This window comes from Rhea pennata, chromosome 6, assembly GCF_028389875.1.
Source record: "Rhea pennata isolate bPtePen1 chromosome 6, bPtePen1.pri, whole genome shotgun sequence".
Taxonomy (NCBI): domain Eukaryota; kingdom Metazoa; phylum Chordata; class Aves; order Rheiformes; family Rheidae; genus Rhea; species Rhea pennata.
The window spans coordinates 7,649,317-7,670,988 of NC_084668.1; the positions used below are offsets into that span (position 1 = coordinate 7,649,317).

At 35.3% G+C, this 21,672-nt stretch overlaps 1 protein-coding gene across 1 annotated transcript in view; it reads left to right on the forward strand.

The window, feature by feature from the left end:
* Positions 1 to 540: 540 nt before the first annotated feature.
* The window catches only part of ZRANB3 (zinc finger RANBP2-type containing 3), a 30,694-nt gene continuing 9,562 nt past the window's right edge, over positions 541 to 21,672 (forward strand). The window contains exons 1-12 of the mRNA XM_062578283.1: positions 541 to 555; positions 5,214 to 5,392; positions 7,992 to 8,223; positions 10,066 to 10,151; positions 12,843 to 13,014; positions 14,623 to 14,751; positions 16,128 to 16,247; positions 16,822 to 16,941; positions 17,443 to 17,622; positions 17,906 to 18,058; positions 18,705 to 19,170; positions 20,894 to 21,100. Of these exons, the coding sequence (XP_062434267.1) occupies positions 541 to 555; positions 5,214 to 5,392; positions 7,992 to 8,223; positions 10,066 to 10,151; positions 12,843 to 13,014; positions 14,623 to 14,751; positions 16,128 to 16,247; positions 16,822 to 16,941; positions 17,443 to 17,622; positions 17,906 to 18,058; positions 18,705 to 19,170; positions 20,894 to 21,100 (2,059 nt within the window). The remainder of the gene's footprint in view (positions 556 to 5,213; positions 5,393 to 7,991; positions 8,224 to 10,065; positions 10,152 to 12,842; positions 13,015 to 14,622; positions 14,752 to 16,127; positions 16,248 to 16,821; positions 16,942 to 17,442; positions 17,623 to 17,905; positions 18,059 to 18,704; positions 19,171 to 20,893; positions 21,101 to 21,672) is intronic.

Consider the following 21,672-nt stretch of genomic DNA (forward strand, 5'->3'; position numbering starts at 1 on the left):
TCATATTAGCTAAATGACTCTGAAATCAAGTTCATTTTCTAATACACTAGCTGGAGGAATTTATATGGAGAGTCCATTTTATTCCAAAACAAATGAGAAAGGTGTGGAAAGCAGTTGTTTAAAAATGGTTCTGTCATATATATCATCCTTAATCACAAACCAACAAAAATACCACTTAACCATTTCTGAAAGACAATAAAATTGAAGATATACTTTTTCCATTGAATTGTCTCTCAAGACTATATTTAATACAGCCCTAGACCGAAGTAGCAATTCACTTTTACAGTGTATGTTTTTTCATTAATACTAATAAATTGAGGATACTTTCAGAATAATTGCTACACTTATTTTTACATTCCTACCTGAATTACATTTTTAGTTGATTTCAAAGGTATTGTAGTGAAATGAAATATACCTTTTTTTCTTTCATTAATTCAATAAATCCATTACTTAAATCTTTGGTAAACTATTTATAAGTATTGGTTTATCTATTTACAAATTTCTGCTGATTTTTTTTTTCCTTTTTATTTATTTAGGTGTATGATTGCTGATGAGGTAAGCAATGTTTCTGTTCTTTCAACACTATTCTTGTTAGCTTAACACATGTTATTTAGGTGTGACCTTTTTTTGTTTGAATGATATGCATCGGAAGGTCCACAATGAAGGACCATAATTCCTGTGATATTCACTAGGTATTTTGAAGGCTAAGTGGGAAAAAAACGAAACCTGACATAAGCTTAAAACAGCCTGTGATAAAACCTCATAGGTTGCTTTTAATTGTATTTACATAGGTTAAATCTCCTATACTATAAAATCTTTAAAAGGTTAACTCAGTTGATTTTTTTAGCACTTTTGTAACTGTGTAAGTAGATACTTTTAATGCATTAAGAAATATTATTGGACCAAGGAGATGAATTTTAAACAGGTATGTCTTCTGAAGATGAATTTTCTTAAATGCACTGACAGAGGATTAATAGTGAAATTCATAGAATCGTAGAATCAGTAAGGTTGGAAGGGACCTCTGGAGATCAGCTAGTCCAAGCCCCCTGCTCAGCACAGTCACCTAGAGCATGTTAGACAGGGTTGCATCCAGGTGGGCCTTGAAGATCTCCAGAGAAGGAGACTCCACAACCTCTCTGGGCAACCTGGTCCAGGGCTCCGTCACTCTCACAGGGAAGAAATTCCCCCTCACGGTCAGGCAGAACTTTCAATGCTTCAATTTCTGCCCATTGCCTCTTGTCCTGTCACATGGGACAACTGAAAAGAGTTTGGCCCCATCCCCTTGACACCCTCCCTTCAGGTACTTGTACACATTGATCAGATCCCCCCTCAGTCTTCTCTTCCCCAGGCTGAAGAGGCCCAGCTCTCGCAGCCGTTCCTCGTAGGGCAGATGCTCCAGCCCTCTGATCATCTTCATAGCCCTACATTGGACTCTCTGCAGTAGCTCCATGTCTCTCTTGTCCTGGGGAGCCCAGAACTGGACACAGGACTCGAGGTGAGGCCTCCCCAGGGCTGAGTAGAGGGGCAGGATCACCTCCCTCGACCTGCTGGCAACAGTCTTCCTAATGCACCCCAGGAGACCATTGGCCTTCTTGGCCACAAGGCACATTTCTGGCTCATGGTCAGCCTGTCATCCACCAGCACTCCCAGGTCCCTCTCTGCAGAGCTGCTCTCCAGCAGGTCAGCCCCCAGCTTGTACTGGTGCCTACGGTTATTTTTCCCTAGGTGCAGAACTCTGCACTTGCCCTTGTTGAACCTCATGAGGTTCATCTCTGCCCAACTCTCCAGCCTATCGAGGTCTCTGTATGCCAGCACAGCACTCAGGTGTATCACATCTTTCATAGGTTTGAAAAGTAATAATTCCTTTCAGATTAGGGAAATTTTAGTTCATCATTTCTCCCCATAGTGGAAACTTTTTTTTAATGGAGTATAATGTTCATGTATCATCAGTACAAAACCTTACTGAAAAAGAAGTAATGTTTGGAAATTGATGTGGTCTTCCAATTCTAATCTGAGCAAGTTTCTTCATACACTGGAGGGGGAGGGAGGAAGAGAGAGATTACTGAGAATAAAGTATTTCTTCTAGTATAAAAATTCCTCAATGACTGTAGATAAGAGCAGAATGTGAAATTTCTGGAAACTGGAGAAAACAAAAGCCTTCAGGGGAGTGGAGAAGGAAAGCTTGGGAAAATGTGAAATATCTACAATAGCTTTTTTTTTTTTTTTTTTAAGAGCAAAGTTATGTATAATTGATCGGCAATAAAAAGTTCTGCAGGACATATTTATTCTGAAATAAATAATATATATTTAAATCATAATGGCAATAGGCCTGGCAGTAGAGGAACGGTTGTATAGTAACATACACTTTGCACCTGTTGATAAATCTCTAAAATAAGAAGAAAATGCTGATAAAAGAAAGCATCAGTATCATGACTGTATTTACAGAAAGAAGAGTTACATATGAATACTAGAGATCATTACAAATGCTGTGCATATATTTGTATTGTGGAGCATGTTTGAAGTAAAGCCATTCTATTTTTAAAGGACTGAAATACAGCTTAGAACTTTTTGTAAATCTAAAGTTCTAAAAATATTACTTTTCTTTCCTGGAGCAGGGAAAACACCACCTTTCATTTTCCCTCCAAACTCTGTTTTTTGGCTTTAATCATTTCCAGGGTTGAGATGGAGGTGTTTAAATCAGAAAACAAACCCCTAAAATGTTCTGCCTATTTATTTTCCTCCTCATTTCTCACATGTTTTATTCTCTAGACTGGTGATTGGCTTTGTGGGATCTAGGTTTTGGGTGACCTGCTGCCTAGAAGACCTGCCTTTTGTCTCTTAGTCATTTCTGCTCAGTTGCTTGAATCATCGCCAGTGGCTGGGCAGCCCAATAAGTCAGGGAGATGTTCTGGCAACAAACTAAAAAGGAATGGAGTTTTAGTGGTTTGTTGTTGGTGGGCCTGATTTAATGGAATTTGTGGTGGCGGCGGTGGGGTTTTACTATCTTGGATTTGTTTTCAGCTGCCTCAATCACTGTTGGTGACACATAGGGAGGGAGGGTAGCAGGGAGGAAAGTGGAACTAGCCTTTTTCAAGACCAGCAACTACTTACTTGCCTTGACAAGGAAATCTGCACCTTAGCAAAGTGTTTCAACTGTCTCCTGATTCTTTCATTTCCAAATTATGACTATTTAAATAACCAGAATCCTCCTATGTATTATCTTTTTATTGTTTTCCTCACTGCAACAGCCTATTCAGTTCGTACACTACTTATTGCATCAATAATTAAGCCCAAATTTCAAGCATTAGCTGATCTGATTTGTCTTGATGTTGTTTATGGCATTCCACCATAGTTTAGTGTTTACTGAGAATTTTTGTCTTATATTTTTCTATACCCATTCAATATTTAATTTGGCAAGTATTTTTAATTTTGTATGTCACACCATTGAGAGCTGTAGAAAGCAGACATCAAGAAAATTTTAGTGAAAACTTTACAGTATTTTTTTTCTCTGAAGAGCTAGTATCGTAGTGGTTCTCTGAATGTTTTCTTTCTTGTAATAGTAGGGATACTCATGTTTTTTCCTATACTTGGGAAATCTCCTGGTGGTATCTTTACATCAATCCTTTTTAAACTTCATTTGAGGATATTAGGAAAGTTTTTCTTTTATGTCTGTACTGCAAGTAGTTAGATAGCAGCAATTAAACTGAGAACGTTCTCTAGACTCTATGAAAAACCTAAAAGGAATATTTTGAGACCAGTTTCTGTTTTAGTGTGTAACAGGAATCCAGAGGTATTTCTTGCCTTGTGAGCAAAAAAAAGAAAATAGCTTGGACAACGACATTTTCATGTTAAGAAGACATCTCATATTTTTCTAATTTGTGGTCAAAAACATAATGGAATAATGACATTGGATCATGATTGTCCTTTGCTTAAAGAGGTCTACTAATTAAAAAAGAAATTGGGGGGCTGTTGCGTAAGAGAATAGATATTTCTAAATTCTTTCTCTAATGGGACAGAAGGGGGCTACTGGAGAGAAGAGAGCTATAGGTAAATTTTTCTTGACATCATTTTCAGTCCTGATCTTTCCCATTGCTTTTTTTTTTTTTTTTTTTTTTTTTTTTTTTTTTCTTTTTTGCTTAGTTTTGACTCTCTTGTACATGGTGCTCACTGGGAGTAGGTGTCAGTACTAGGCCTATACACCCCTGGAGGATTTGTTCTGTATTTGTTGTGTTCTTGCGCGCTGTGAGAGCAGCTAGCAGGCATACTTACTGGATTGGCTTCCTTCAAGGACGGGAAGGGGAGAGTTCCACTGCAGATCAGTTTAGAGTTTTAAATGACTCCCCCCCCCCCCCGCTGAAACTAGTGCAGCATTTATTTACTCTTTATTATCATAAAATCTGTTACTGAGCTGTTTTTTTTTAAAAAAAAAAAAAAGAAAGAAAGAAAAGAACTCAGGGTAACTGCAGTGCTGAAGTTTGTAGGTTTTTTTTTTCCTTGTACTAGATTATTTACTGAGCTTACTAACCTTTAGCGAAAATATGATATGGTATAAAGAGAGGCATATTCTATCCGTGGCAGCTCTTAAATGAAGAGTTTCTTAATCTTAGTGTTTTTTTGTTTGTTTTGTTTGGTAGTTTATAGATACATCTTTGGACTAATGTGGTACTACCTGGCTTTATAACTTATTTTGAAACTTATTTATAATATCTTTTTTTAACTAATATCTTTTATCTGCCTACATATATAGAGCCTTGCACAAAAAATATGTGAAGAAAATACATGTGAAAAAATACAAATGAAAAAAACTTGGATATTACTTAGTAAAAAGGAGCTAGAAGCAAAACCAACCAATTTTTTTAAAAGGTTTTTGGCAGCTTAAGGAGTTGAAGTGTTCATTTGTAGGTCTGGCCTACCAAAGCCATGAACCAAAAATCTTCTGAGATGAATGGAAATGCTTCTGTTAGCTTTAATGAGCCAAATGGAAGTATTCCTCAAGTGCAGAATGCATTAACAGATTTGAACAAAAGCATATTCTTTCTTAAAAGATTTGTGGTAACAAATTGATCATCTAATATGTATTATGTAACTAGCTCTTTGGTTTGGTTTTATTTCCTTTATCTGGTGTTATCTTGTCAAAGTATTTTTGGCCTTTCTGAATGGAGTATGCTTTCTGAGCACATAATTTCAGTTTAATTTTTTTTTTCTTTTCCCAGATGGGATTAGGTAAAACAATTCAAGCAATTGCCATTTCCTATTACTATAAAAAGGAATGGCCTCTCTTAATTGTAGTGCCTTCATCTCTGAGATATCCTTGGGTTGATGAGATGGAGAAGTGGATACCAGAACTCTCTCCAGATGATATTAGCATCATTCAGAACAAAACCGATACTGGGTAAGTAAAGTTCTTTATTCTTCTATAGAAGTATTTGTGTCTTTCAGTGAACTGATTGCAATATATACGTGATGAACATACAGTATAGCTTATGACTAATATGGGAAATCAGGATTCAAGCAATCTGGATCCCAGAGACCTAATAAAAGTTTTTTCATATATGTGCATTATCTTTCAAATGAATGAGAGTTGGGCTTATGGTAGTTTATCTCCTTTGAAACTGAGGGGTCTGATTTTTGCAAAATAGCAATTGCTTGTCTACTGAAAATTAGATTCCTTTGAGTTATCTCTAAATTGAACATACACAGTTATTTGTTAACTCTGATGAATTAGTCTATGTTCATTAGTTTCTGTAAAACTTTTGAACCTGAATTTGGGAGAACTTTAGGAATGCACTATAAAACAAGGAAATAACTACTGTTAAAATTGTATTTACTGCACTGAGAAACTTTGTAAGCTAGAATAACTACTTTCTAAACGCTCAAAAAGGTCATCATGACTTGGTTTTTCAGTCTTTAGACTTAGTCACTTTTTGAAAAATTTATTCTATTAAGTGCTGTGTGTTATTGACATAACTCTCCTATTAAATACTGAATTACAAAGATATTTTTAGTCTGTTTTGTTGTATATGACTTCACTGGTTTGATGATAACATCTAGATATAGTTCTAAAACATCTTTTCTGGATAATGAAGATCGAACTTTGTGGTATCTGGCGAGCATCAGAAAATCACGTGACTATCAAGACGTGCAGATGAGAAGGTAGCTTGGAAACTTCCATGTGGCAACCAGATAAATCCAACTGAGAATATTAAAAAAAATAAATAAAAATAAATAAAAATTAAAAAAAGACTTAATTAGGAAACTAAAGTAAAGATCCAATGAACCTTTTTGGCTATTCACTAAAAATTCACACGAAAACTGTGTACTTAGAATCGTGAACACAGAAAGGTACTGAACACATTAAAAATATGGAATAAAAGACAGTACTGTTGGCAAAAGTAATTAGGAAACAGAATTCTGTTCACTTTATTTTCTAAGTTTTTGTTTTTAAATTAGTAGACCTTAACCGTCATCACTTACTTTTATTCACAAAAAGAAGAGCAAAAACCACATTTTTCTGTTTATTAACTCCCAGGTTTCCTAGCTGTGAGTGAAATAGCTGTTGAACTAATTAATATTTTAACATAGAAAAGGTGTTTTTATGCATCTGCACAAAGATACACAGCTACCAAACCTGTTTAGCACTTCAGTAAACTGTGCCTCTGTATGTTCAGCCATTCATTTCTCTCAGTTCAATAATTTTCTTAAATTTCAATAATGAAATTAGAAATCAATCTGGATTGTCATAAGTTCTAAGTTCTATTTGAAATTGGATATTTTTTTGAATAAACCGGTTCAGCTGAAAATAAGTAGTTTTATTTTTTAAGTACTTTTTTTTTTTTTTTTTTTTTTCTTCACCCTCCACAGAGGAATAGGGGAAATTCTTTTTCACTGGTTGCTGCATTTATCTACACACCACCACCCGGAGTCTGTAATGCGTTGGTCGCAGTGCCAGTGCTCTGACCACTGCCTTTCCTTGCATATCCGTAGGCATGAATGTAATCACGCACATACTTGTTTCCTCTGAAATTGTAAAGAAAACTTCAGCTTAGTGTACTTTATCTGTTACTACAGGAAACAAATAAAAATATGCCAGTAGAGCATTCGTGTCTGACAGATGAGTAGACCAGCTGTGACTATTATTCTGGTAATTTGTGTTTGTTTAACAACATTAAAGAATTCCTGTGCTGCTCAGAGGCTCCTGAAGGGCCGCAGTGCTCTCTAGTGATTTCAAAATCTGTTGGTGCCTTGGGCATAAATATATCCTTGAATTTATTGTAGGAGGTTCTTTTCCACGTAAGTACCCGTTTTTCATCTTGTGCATCATGATGCCCTGCATTTTTTTTTTGTTTTCTCTTTATACTTTTTGGCCAAAAAGGCTGAACAGCCTGTGTACTAAGTTTTTTTCAGATTAGGGTTAGCCCAGACTGTTTTCACAATAGCCAACATCCCAAAGACAATCCAGTTATTTGTTTCAGGCAACTATTAAATAGTCACCTATTAAGGTGACTACTTGGCATATACAAGCAAAGGTAGCTTTGCATAGGTAGCTTGAATAGAGACATTACCAAGTTTTTCAGCACTGTTTACAAATTGTGTTTGTAATGATTTGACTGAAGTGTGTAACTTTTTGTCCAGAAAGTGATTTTGTCCCATCTGATATTTCTGGAAAAGTACAAGTGGAACCAAGGCAACCAAATAAAATCTTAACTTGCTTATAAATGCAAGGTGTCTTCTGAGAATGCTTGAGATATATACATAATTTATAGAAGTGTCAGTTGCTAGAATGTTTAAAATACCAAAGTCCTGTATTGTTATTAGTAGGCCTGACAACAGATTTGGATTAATCAATACAAAATGTGTCTTCATACCTTCTTATTAAAAATTAAGTTTTGTATAGTTTCTTTACCATATTAATTTTCCTGCCTCTTTGTTTTGTTTTTCATCCTAGTATTAGAAAAAATCACTAACAGAGCATCTGTATTTTCTCTTTTAAGGAGAATATCAACCAGCAAAGTGACAATTCTGGGATATGGCCTGTTAACTACAGATGCACAGACCTTAGTAGAAGCATTGTACAGGCAAAACTTTAAGGTAGTTGTGATTGATGAATCACACTATATGAAATCCAGAAATGCCACCCGCAGCAAGATTTTGTTGCCAATTGTGCAGAAAGCTGTTAGAGCTATTCTTCTTACTGGAACTCCTGCTCTAGGAAGACCTGAAGAGGTATTAGAAATATTATGCTGTTCTTAGGACTGGTATAAGTAATGAATGAATAAGTTTGTAATTTCTTTGAATGTGTACAGTTGTATACGTTAGGGTATAAAACAATGCAGTAGTTATGTTATGAAGCACATGTATGAGAAAGTAATGCAGTGTCTTTTGGATTGAGTTAATTATATTGATGTTTTAAAAACTTACATTGAGCTCAAGCATGGATCACGTGAGGCTGTTTCTTATTAGAAATTAATATTACTTGCTGCAGACTGGACTGTTGGGTAAAATAGAAAATTGCCTGACCTGCAAATTATTTGCTCCTACTAGGTAGGAGAGTTTTTGATATATAAGAACTTGTATTAAATCTTCTCCTTCCTGATCTGATTTAGAAAGTGCTTTGTTTACCTCTGGTCTTTTTAGTATTTCTAATGTTCAAGAGTACTGCATAAGTGGAAAATATACATCTTGTGCTTGTTGTGATTCAGAAAAATTTTTCTTTCTTCAGCTTGTGGATCTGGGGAGAACGAGATAGGAAAGATTGATCTTATATTAAATCCAACTACTTGGCTTTTTTTTTTTTTAATCAAATATAGTAAAAAAATTGAACATAAGCGTTAATTTGTGTGCAAGGAACTTACAAAGATTCTATAAATAATACTTCGCACTTTAGCATTTCTTGTTGTGTAAGTATGACTTATGCCAAGACCCTGTAACAATTTTATTTGTTTAGACAGGTTAATACAACTTGAAAAGTTAGTCACAATATGAAAGAGGACTTGATGTATTAAGAGTATTTGGTTAAAACTTTTAAATGAGTATTTTTATCTATGGGTGTGGGTAGTTATGAAACTTCCTGCACATGTACCAAAGACACTGCAACCACCCTTGGAAGGAGAACTGAACTTAACAAGTGTTAAATCTTATACAGTATGTTGATATCAAGACCAGTAAGCAGCATCACTTAAGGCTTTAAAAGAAATTACCTATAAACTGTCTTTGATTACAGTACGAGGGTCAAAATTCTCAAGACTTTGGTAATGGAAGAGAATTTGAGAGATTTTTATAGTGATACTCCAGTTCGCTGTTTGTGAAGGACAAAATCTGGCTGTAGTAATTTTCTTTTGGTAAGCGGTCTCTAGAATGTCGTTAGGTCATATGAAGGCTTAAATGGTGAAAGTGATGTATGGTAGATTTAAGAGAACAGCAGGGAAATGGAATTAGGTGGGCATTCTGGGTTACTGCTGCCTCTGTCCTTTCTGCTCCCCCTTAACAATTTGTTTTGGATCTAATTGTGATCTCTGAATCCAGAAAGCTTTGACTGTAACGCAGCTTGTATGCCTTCTCATTAAGGTTGGCTGAACTGTTATTTACCTTCTGTTGCTCAACTGTGAAGGAAGGCATGACATTTCTGTCTGTATTGGCATTGTCTATTTTTTGAAATAAAACTTAATAAGTAGGATTTCTTGTATTCAGGAAGAATGGTATTCATGCAATACCTGCTTTGAAAATTTGCAGAAGTGCATGTACCTGATATATACCAAACACTGCATTTTTAAAAAGGATATCATCTCATCCATGTTACCTCCTTTATTTTAAGGCTTTTCCTAGTCTTTAGCACTGTATAACACTGTTCAGGGATTCTGTTCTTTGGGGGCTTCCTACAGCTGTCCTGTCTGAAGACTCAGGTATACACTTTTGGAAGTCCTTCATGTGTGCACCAAGCTGCATGTTTTCTCTGCAACTGATGAATGCTAACTTAACAAAATATTCATGTAACAAGTAATAATTATTTCTAAATAGCCTTACATTTAAAGGCAATCTGTCACTGTCAGTTCTTTCTTTCTTACACAGCTTTTCATGCAGATTGAGGCACTTTTTCCAAGGAGATTTGGAACTTGGAGTGAATATGCCAAGAAATACTGCAGTGCTCGTGTCAGGTATTATTTTATCTGCCCTTCTGTTTTCCTCTGAATTACTTTTTTTTTTTTTTTTCCTTTTTTTTTTCTTTTTTTCCTCATGAAGTAAGAGAATTATTAAGTAGTACCTCCATTACTTTATCATACAATCATGCTTAGAAACTCAGGGTCAGAAACTCTCTCTCTCATTCCAGTGACGATTAGGGCCTTGCAGAGGAAAAGCACCACCTATAAGAAGCATCCTGCATGAGCATAGAAGATAGCTTGGCATCCATGTAGGGTTTATTCCAAACAGTTCTAAACACTCTGGCAAAGAGGGTTAATTAGATCTGAAACCTTACTCAGGGAAAAATTTGGAAGTTATTAAAGTTTGAGATGAAGTTTAAGTGGCAGCATTCTGTTACATAAAATTATTTACAAATTTGCCGTCATTACTGTAAAATGTATAGGTGTCACTTTTAAAGCTGGAGGCTCAGCTAGAGCAGAACCTTTGGAATTTTTGATTCTCAGTCCTATGCACATATCATTTAATCACTTACCTCCTTTGTTACTGTACTTTCTATAGGGTCCAGTATCTTTGCTATCCTGTCACACTTGAGAGAAAAAAAAACTAATACTTGTCTCTATTTTACAGATTTATTGGGTAAAAGCAGAGAGAAGTATGAAACTCTCAAAAGCACAGCAGTGTATTTTTAGTTCAGTTTGAGGGACTGCATGTAGGTATTAAAAATTCTTGTCCCCTACCTTGCCTCTCATTTGCTAGGTAAAATTGCTTGTTATGCTTTTCACATACATACCTAATGACTTTTTAAAGTCATTTTTACCCCCTGCAACTTTTATGTGTTTTCATATTTCATGTGTTAAAGTTACTAACTTCATGAGGACTTGCTTCTCTCTGGCTTGCTTCGCTCAGCTTTGGTTTAATAATCAGTTTCTCTCAAGAAATACTCTGAAACAGAGAGGATAGCTGTGATTTAAAATACTTAGTTTTTACCCATTTTAATCTGTGCAGCAGCATAACAGTCTAGAACAAAAGAAATTGAGAGAAGGGAGGAACATTGTTGAAATCTCATAGCTACAATTTTGCATATATTCAAAACAATAGATCTTGCTAGCAAAATTAGGTAACAGCTAGATTTAATTTCTACATAATTATATAGTTTCATTTTTATACAATTTTTTTATTTTTCCCTCCATCATATGCATTTTATCAGTGCTTAACTTCAAATAAATGGAGCAGTGCTGTCTAATTTTCAGACAGAGAAATGCTATTTTTTCCATGATGTTTTGACTGAATGCCTCTGTAATTTTCACACCACAAGTGTGCGTGGGTACATCATGGTTAGCTACTCAATCATAGATGATTATCTTATTTTTGGAATACCATAAATGTAATAAAAATCAAGTTTGGGGTTTGGCAAGCTGTCAGTAAATAACTTTGTCTTCATGACTTGCCTGAAACAAAACATCCTGTGGTAATAAACTTGATAGGGCTATTTTATGCAGCATTTTCTGTGAAAATGTTTTTTAACGTAGGTGTTTCTAGACAACAATTTCTAAAGATGAGGTCCAAATGAGTTCTTGTCTACCATTTCTTATTTGTATTGCCAATGGCCAGATTGGAGAGGGGGAAACCTTTCTAAGGACAACCAATAGATAGACCCAAGAAGAGGTGACAGGAGCAGATGATGTATCTATCTTCTGTCTATATAACATTCTGAGTGTGTTTATGTCAATAACTTAAAATTCAGAAACGAGTCCCTCAGCCTCTTTCCAGCCAACTAAAACACTGTAGATAAGCTCAGTAAGGCTTAAAACTATTAAAGTAATATATTTTTTTAGTATTTTTTAACAATATAAAATCAGATGCTTCCAACATACTCTCCTGTCCTTGGAAGATGCTGCTTGAGCCTTTCTCCGGAGCTTGTGGAATCGGTCAGGCTAATGACTTTGAGCTTGCAAACAAAACAAAGCAAGGAGGAGGAAAAAAAAGAAAAATGAAGACTAAACTGATGATTCCTTTCTCCTTTTAACCTTTAATCTCTTTTTAGCCTGAAATGTATTTTCTCTGTTTAACCTTGTTCATCAAATATTACTACATCTAAAACTGATATATTTAGCCCAAAATCTTTCCCCAGCTGCAACCAGTAGGAAATTCTTAGGGGTAGTATTGGAAGTTGGAGGAGGAGGAAAGAGTTTTAATGGTTATATTTGCAGCTCTTGTTACTTTATCAGTTGTTCCCCTCTGTAGTATAATGAAGAACATTTTCATTGTGGTATTTCTTTTCATTACTAGTTTTATCAATAGCTCGTTTTAGTATGAAGCTATAATACTTTTGAGCCATGTCGTTAGTTTCTTACGAGTTCTGCCTTCAGTTCAACATGACATTCCAGTGATACAAGTTTTAAACTGATACCCAGAGCTTCTGCTTCCTGTACAAAGGGAAGAATAGCTGTGATGAGATAGACTATATGCATCTGACTGAAAGTTAGGCCTGCAGGTATCTGCTGGGAAGTTTAAACAGCTCTAAGACTGTTGGAAGGAATCAGTCAGAAAGCCATCATCTCTGGCATAACCAGAAACACTGAAAGTCACTATCCAGCATACCTTCATTATCTAATGGTGTGTGTTAAAAATAATTATGTATTGAAGGTTTCTATTAAAATTGGAGGAGTTAGTTTTTACCTTCAGTATTTATTTTTCATTTTCAGATTTTTTGGTAAAAGAACTCAGTGGGACTGTAGAGGAGCTTCAAATTTGGAAGAACTACATCAACTTTTAAGTGAAATAATGATCAGAAGACTGAAGAATGATGTTTTAACTCAGTTGCCTCCCAAAGTTAGACAACGTATTCCATTTGACCTCCCACAAGCTGCAGCTAAGGTAAATTTTTCACTTTTGCCAGAAACGTGTTTGTTAGTAATGTCTATTTATTCGTATGTGTTATATATGTATTGTAGGTATATGTTAAGCTGATAAAGTATGAGATAGGTAAGTGATCATAAAGGTGAATTGAAGATCAACTGAATTATTGGGCTCAGAGAATTGTAATCAGCATGCAAAGTCCAGCTGGAGGCTAATCACAAACGGTATCCCCCAGGAGTTGATACTGGGGCCAGTACTGTTTAATATCTTCATTAATGACCTGGATGACAGAACTGAATGCACCCTCAGCAAGCTCACTGACTCTACAAAACTGGGAAGAGTGGTTAATACACCAAATGATTGTGCTGCTATTCAGAGGGATCTTGACAGGCTGCAGAGATAGGCAGAGAGGAACCTCATGAAGTTCAACAAAGTTGTGCACCTGAGCAGGAAATAACACCATGCATCAGTACAGGCTGGGGGGGCCAACAAGCTCAAGAGCAGCTTTTCAGAGAAGGACCTGGGGGTCCTGGTAGACAACAAGTTGAACATGAGACAGCGATGTGCCCTCATGGCGTAAGTGGCCAACAATATCTTGGGCCGCATTAGGCAGAGCATTGCTAGCAGGTCAAGGGAGGTGACTCTTCTCCTCTGCTGAGCAATGGTGAGGCCACATCTGGAGTGCGGGATCTGGTTCTGGGCTCCCCAGTACAAGAGACACATGTACAGACCGGAGCTATTCCAGCAAAGAGCCACAAAGGTGGTTAAGGGACTGGAGCATCTCATGAGCAGAGGTTAAGGGAGCTGGGACTGTTTAGCCTGGAGAAGGGAAGGCCCAGGGAGGATATTGTCAATGTGTATAAGTATCTGATGGGAGGGTGCCGAGAGAATGGAGCCAGACTCTCCTCAAGTGATGCCTAGTGGCAGGACGAGAGGAAATGGCTACAAACTGAAATAGGAAATTCCACTTGAACACAAGAAATTCTGTACTGTGAGGGTGAATGAGCACTGGAACAAGTTGCCTAGAGAAATTGTGGAGTTTCCATCCTTGGAAACATTAAAAACAACTAAACATGGTCCTGGGCAACCTGCTTTAGCTGGCTCTGCTTTCAGTAGGGATGTTGGACGAGATGACTCCAGAGGTCCTTCCCAACCTCAAACATTCTGTAATTCTGTATTTTTTAAAAATGTGAGTCCATAACATACCATCTGTTCTATTCTTTATTTTTAAAATATAACGTAAACATGAATATGACAAATTTTTTTGTATCAGATAATTTTGAAAGTTGCCCTAATTTTAGTATGATCACTTTAGTGTATATTCTAATCCCAGAAGCTTCATCACACTTAAGAATGAGTTTTTGTCGTCTTAGCTGTATTATTTCTTATAGCAATCTCTCGGTTAAACCATAATGCTTATCCCATAAGCTGGCTTTTTCTACTGAAGCTCAAGAATGAAAAAGTCTGTCTTCCTTTCTATTAGTTTTTGAACCTCTTAGTTACTTTTAGCCAAATTTGATAAAGTTGTCAAAAGTACTCAATTTCTAGATATTTCATGTAAATGCATGATAAGGTAGAGTATGCTTTGTACCATCTTTCTAACCAGTGATCTTTTCTCCCAATTAGGATTTGAATACAACTTTTGCAGAATGGGAGAAGTTAATGAGAAGTCTGAATTCAGATGCCACCGGAAGCCACTTTGTTCAAGTCATGAGTCTAATCACACGCATGTATAAAGAAACAGCCATTGCCAAGGTAAGCCTGGAAGCACTTCTCTTAATATTTTTAAAACACTCAGTGTATTTTAACTTAGATGCAATTAATTGTATTGGCCTGAATAAACACTCTTTGTTTTCCCTGTATATTTATGGACTAGACTAGACTGAATCCTAATGTAATGACCTGAGCTAAATGTTAAAAATGTTGCTGATTATATATCCACAAAGTGGGCTGAGACTGTCCAAGCATAGTCTTCCAACAGCACTGAATGCACTCCCAGACCTAGGAACACACTGAAGGTACTTAGGGACCGGTGTGTCAGCAGCTGACCCAGCTGGCTTGTGTTACACAACTGTGCTGGTGCACCCTTTATGCAGCCTGTGTTCATCACGTCAGTACTGGTTCTCCCCAAGGATAAAAACTCCAGAGTAATCCATGCTAGCTGGTCTCTTCCTTTCTTATCAAATGGGACTCCATGTTTGTTTGTTTTTGTTTTTTCCTTCTGTACTGCTGTAGCCTGGGATGTGAGGAAAAGTAGTTAGTAACTAGTCTTTTACACACCCACATTTTAGCCTGTTATCAGGCTTCTTTATAGCTATTTTTATAGAAGGTCAGTTCTGCAGGCTGCAGATCAGTGAGATGAGAATCTGACCACCTACTTCAAATTTTTCTTCCCCTTATCTTAAATATCACTGCTTGGTTCTGTAGCCTTTTGTTCCCTGCTTTTCTAGCGTCTCCCCTACCCGTTTTAACCATTTTCAAACAGGAGATTGAGAGACAAAGTTAAGTTTGAGGACTGCTATACTAAATACTGCATGAACCATTGATTGCTGATTAATTTTATTAGTAACTGTTGCCATTATTAATTGTTTTTGTTTCAAATATTTTAAATATCTTTTATAAAAGAATTGTATGAATCTTTAAAGCAATTTTTTGTGAATACAGTATCATTAAAGTAACTAGATTATTCTTTCAGTTTTGGTATGTGCCTTTTATTTAAAACTTCTGTATCTCTATCACTAATTTTACATTGTCCATTTAAAATACATTTGCGGGCAGAGATAAGGATTTTCCTTATAGTATGCTTTATAATGTCAAAAAATATATTTTAACTAAAATGTTTTATTTACATCTTAATGGTGAAGAAATGACATCTAACTTGATCTTTTGTTGATAATTTTTTTCTCTAAAAGAATGAGATAGTACTTTGTTAAGACATAAACTTATGGTATTATTTAAAATGAATTTGAATAATTGTATACTTACCAATGTTACTGTTTCATAATATCTTAGAATGGATAACAAAAAAATCAGCCTTCTGCCTTTTCATATCACAGAAAATTGAAGGATGTCAGCTAAAACTGTCTTTTTGAACATTTTGTATGTCTAACAAAAACTCTCTCCTCCTCTAGGCAGGAGCAGTAAAGGACTATATCAAAATGATGCTTGAGAATGACAAATTAAAATTTCTGGTTTTTGCTCACCACTTAAGCATGCTTCAAGCCTGTACAGAGGCTGTTATAGAAAATAAGGTAATGGTTTAACATATGTATACTCAAGTTAATATTAAGCTTTAGAAGCAAAAACCTACTTTATTTGAATTCAGTAGAACTACCTGTGCATACAGACATTTTTGGAGTTCACATACAAGCAGGTCAATGTCATTGAATTAAAAGAATTGTGGAGTTTTGCAGAACTGTTTTATATTTCAGAGATAAAGTAAACATTCACATCTATTATGATACATTATAATTGAATAGATGCTGTAGTTGTTTCCCACCAATGTACTTCTGTTTCCTTTCTTGGTTCCACTTCCAAGTGCTTGAAATTAAAGAATCTTATTTTAATTCTTGTCAGTGGAATTACACATTCTTTTGCAGAGTTTAAGAGCCCATGTTCTTTCTATGTTCCCCTTTTGTAAAGCAGGAATGCTCTATCTACACTTCTCTAGGTGTAACCCAAAGGGTATTTGATTTACTTCTATCTCCATAATAAGAACAGAACAAATGTTTCTGTATTGGGGGGTGGAATTAGGAGGGATAAGTGACTGTGTCCAGAAATAGACAGAAATATCCATATTTTTGTCCCTGTCATGATACATTATAGGCTCGCTACATACGAATAGATGGAAGTGTTCCTTCTGCAGAAAGAATACATCTTGTTAATCAGTTTCAGAAGGATCCTGACACCCGGGTTGCTATTTTGAGTATTCAGGCAGCTGGTCAGGTAGGTTAAAAAAGAAAATATGTGAAATAAGAAACTTAGAGTGTAAGTGTTAAAGTCACTTGGTGACTGAAGATATGTATTGAGGGCAATTCATATGATGTATCTTTTGCAAATTCATTTATTTATTTTTTGCACTAACAGTGTAAACTATTTTGAGCCTCCATGAAATTACTTAAGCAAAATCGAGATAAACAGCAACATCTCATACTTGAATAATTGGTGAAAACTCTGTTGCTCTAAAAGTACCAGATTAATAAGAAACGGATGTTACTTCCACAATGAAAAGCGATGTGCAGTGTTAGCCCAGTAAGTCAACATTTTTCGAATCTTACGTCTACCTGAGGCTCAAGATAGTTATCAGTGTAGCATCTCTTGTCCAGATGGTCCCTCTCATATAAAAATGTTTTGTACAGATGGCATGTGGCTTTTTTTCCTGATATTCAATTGTTTGTGTGTAGAATCTTTTTTTCTAAAGTAAATCTATTTACTAATTTTGTTTAGGGTTTAACTTTTACTGCTGCTACTCATGTTGTGTTTGCTGAATTATATTGGGACCCAGGCCATATTAAGCAAGCAGAAGACAGAGCACATCGTATTGGACAATGCAGCTCTGTAAACATTCACTTCCTTATTGCAAAAGGAACACTGGATCCTCTTATGTGGGCCATGCTGAACCGAAAGGTATGTGTGGTGGAACAGAACCAAATAATCAAGAACTCACTATGTTTAAGATAACATTTTTCTTTTCTAGAGTGCTGTCCTAGTGTTAGACAGACTGATGCACCTAGAAATGTCAAATACCAAAATGATGATGATTTGGAATTAATATTGAACTTTTCACTTTACAGATGTTAAACTGAATTTGCAAGAGAAGCAAAATGAGTAAATTTATATAACTAAATTTGTTCTAACACATTCATTGTATTCATTCATTGTAAACTCTATGCAAGTCTTCTTTCTTCAGGCCAAAGTTACAGGTAGCACCTTGAATGGCAAGAAAGAGAAAATGCAGGCTGAAGAAGGTGATAAAGAGAAATGGGATTTTTTGAGTTTTGCTGAAATCTGGACCCCAAATGAAAGTCTGGAAGACTGCAGAAATGAACTTTTATTTACACATGTAAGACTCAAAGCCTTTTCAGTGTTCTTTCACTTAAAAAAAAAAAAAAAAAAAAAAATTGTTCACTTATGCTTTGTGTGTACTGCAAACTTTACTAACAGAAAAACACTAAAGGAGTGAAAAATTAATGCCATTTCAATTTCAAAAATGTAAGTGAAGCTGGAAAAAGTGATTTGCTGGGCCTAAATGTCATCTACAGACTATGGATTGGTCCTTATGTTAAGTTTTAGGTGACTGACCCATCCTCAGAGTCAGACAAGACTGAATAATTTTTGTTTAAATTATAGCTTTATTAATAGTTAATTAAATTCAATGTATTAGTTCTAAAACATGTTTAAAGCCTTTTCTTGTTAGAGGCATCATCAGAAAAGGCACATAGCATGCCAGTTCTGTGTATTTGTTGTCTGATAGTGCTGTTTCCGAATTTTGATGAATATTGAGAATATTTTCTAGAAGAGAAGAGCAAGGTTGAGTTGCTTTTTACATTAGTTAAAAGAAGTTATCTTCTGTTTCTGTCTTTTAACAAAAATATATAGATTACGGCAAAGTAAGAGATTACTATTAATGGAGAAAAAATACTATGATTGTTAACAGATTCTGGTGCCATGATTATAAATATAATTTACATTTTTTTCCTCTTTCCCAGTTTGAAAAAGAAAGACAGCATGACATACGTTCCTTCTTTTCCCCAAAACCCTCCACTGAGAAGAAACGCAAATTATTTTCTTGTAATGAACCATTAAATCTTACTTCAGATTCACTTGAAGTCACAAAAGAGGATGGAGAGAAGAACCATGAAAACCTGGATTCTGCAGGAATAAATGATATGGATTCAATTTGTCATAAAAATACCTGTGAACCTGAAGCTAAAAAATCAAGAAGCATAAGTGAATCTACTCCAGTCAGCTTCAGTAAGAAAAAGAAAAATTCTTTGGCTGGAAAAATACCCACATTGTTTACAGAAAAAAACAATCAAGTCCTTCCTCACGGTTTAAATACTTCAAGCAAAAGCATGGCTTCAGATAAAGTTTGGCACTGTGTTGTTTGCACTTACAGCAATAATGAATTACTCCCTTACTGTGAAATGTGCAATTGCCCTCAGAGCAGCAATGGTAAGCAACCTACGCCGCACAGAAAAGCGTGCATGTTCACTTCCATTATGATTTGTTTCGGAGACTATAGTTTTTTAAATGTTCACCAAAAAAATGACAAATCCACCCAAATTATGAAAAATGGTACCTTGATGTGAGCAGATACCTTTTAAGTGATCTGTTTTCATAAATTCTTAATTTAACTTTCTCTGAGGTTTTTTTACATACACTAATTTGGTACAAATGGAAAGTACAGGTGAATATTAAAAAGATATAAATTCTATGAGCAAGAATATTTAATGTTTATTCTGAATCCATTTAAATTATACATTTTTTTTTCTGTAGTTGATGATGTGGTATAGATGTTTATTAGCTCTAGTATCATATATTTGTCATGAAAGTCATTATCTTGAAAATATAACATTTCTCCAACAGATCAGAATAGATGTCTTTTAAGCTATCTGGAAACTTAAAACCTGTTTTTATAAATTCATTTCTATATTTGTCATTTAAATAGGAAAAGGAGATGTAAGGTTGTCTGGTGTGTTGTGTTTTTTTTTTTGTTTTTGTTTTTTTGTTTTTAGTTTGGGAGGTTTTTTTAAAGCCTCTGTGTGCTTCTGTAGGTCCCTTATGATATTATCTCAATGACAACTTTTGAATTTCACAAGTAGAAAAGCAAAACAATGCTTGGAAATTACTTAGTGTGCTTATACTATACAACAGCTGCATATAAAACATAACTGCTGACCACAATATTTATTGCGGATATTTTGACATAAAGCTTAGTGCATGAAATTGCATAAATGGAACATCATTCCGTATGTTTATTCTCCTAATATTAAAATTATATGCAACAGATGCTTATTTGCTATTACTTATTGCTTGTGATACTGCTTTTTCATCTAATACTTGAATGATAAAACTGATCTGCAGAAGTTATTACTAATAATGTTGAGTGTCAGCAAAGGAGAAGGAAGTTGCTGAACTCCAACCTCTCTTCTCAGTGGTTCTTCCATCCACAACGTTGCCAAAGATACTGAAAAAAATTGCATTGTCTAATGTTGCACTTGCTCCAGAAAGTGGGAGCATTTGAGCAGACAAAGTCAGTCATTTTACATAGCTCTGTAAACCCTGTTCTGATAAACACTTCCAGAGCCACCCATGTTCTGCAGCTTTCCTTCTTTTATTCCTACCTGTGTGACACATGTTTACCAAGCCCTGAATTGAACTGACCATTGATTTCCTATGGATCAAGCAAGACTGGAATGACTTCTAGAAAACACTGTTGGCTTTCCCTACCATTATGAAAGCAAGAGCTTACACTTGCTTCACAAGCAAGAGTAGTTCTTGCATCAGAGTGATTTATTTCACTAACACTGAGCTTTCATTTCCGAAATATGGTAGGAAGAGGGAAGAGCAAACTTACGCGTGCTTCTCTTCAGTAAATAATGGCATTTGTACAATAGTATGCCACATAGTTTCCTTTTTTTTTTTTTTAATAGTAATATAGGGAGTTAGGAGCTTCTATTTCAACATAGCTAAAACATGAATGATTTGAAGTTTAGCTTAAATTATTCTAATTTGTTTCGTCTCATAAGGGATTGTGCCATAATAGTACTAGAAAATAAAATGTGATTTCTTTGTACTTCAATTGCATAATACTGTCTCCGTATGTACATTGATCCTGTTTTTATAGGAAGCCTAAATGAGGACTTTTCACAGAATGGTTTTCTTGCTTCTGTAGCTGCAGTTAAAAGAAACTCTGAATCTCCTACTAGCCAGATTGAAGATGATGTATCGAAGGACTCTGAAAGAACTGAAAAGAAAGCAGTGTGCCATGAAGAAGACAGAAGAAGAGATTTTGTGGAAACAGCGACCCAGCAGTCTGACCAGATCAGTGAATTGGAAACTATTGAAACTGAGAATGAAAGTGGAAAAAAATGTGAAGAAGGTAAAGGAATGTGGGACTCGTACAAAATGAAGATGATATTATATTATCTATGAAACGGTATTAAATGCTGCTGACATGAAAAATAATTCTTTTTAAGGAAATGTCCACATTTAAAAGACGGAATTATTTAGGCTAACCCATGGCTTTTTATTACAACTCCTGCATTGTAACTCCTATGGAGTTCTTGATTGGCATATAAACAGCTATCAAATTAGGTACTCCGAATCTTAGGTTAAAATTTTATTGAAGCTTGTTGTGTATTTACTTGTGTCTAGGACAGCCACGGGCAAAACAGACAATAGTTAATTCAAGAGAAATGGAAAAGTAAAATGAACAAATATCTTTATCTTGCTGCTTGAGCTGTGCATTTTATGATGTTATGTTGTTCTGGAATTAGATGCAGAAACCTAGTATGATATTCATATATAGTCTCTTGGATTCTGTTCCACAATTTCTGAAAATTTGGAAAAAAACATTTACAGCATTCAAACAGAAAATGGTTTTGCATTTACACAAAATTGAGGAGTGTAACAGCTTCTTAGATTATGATACTGCTTTTAATGTCTGAACAG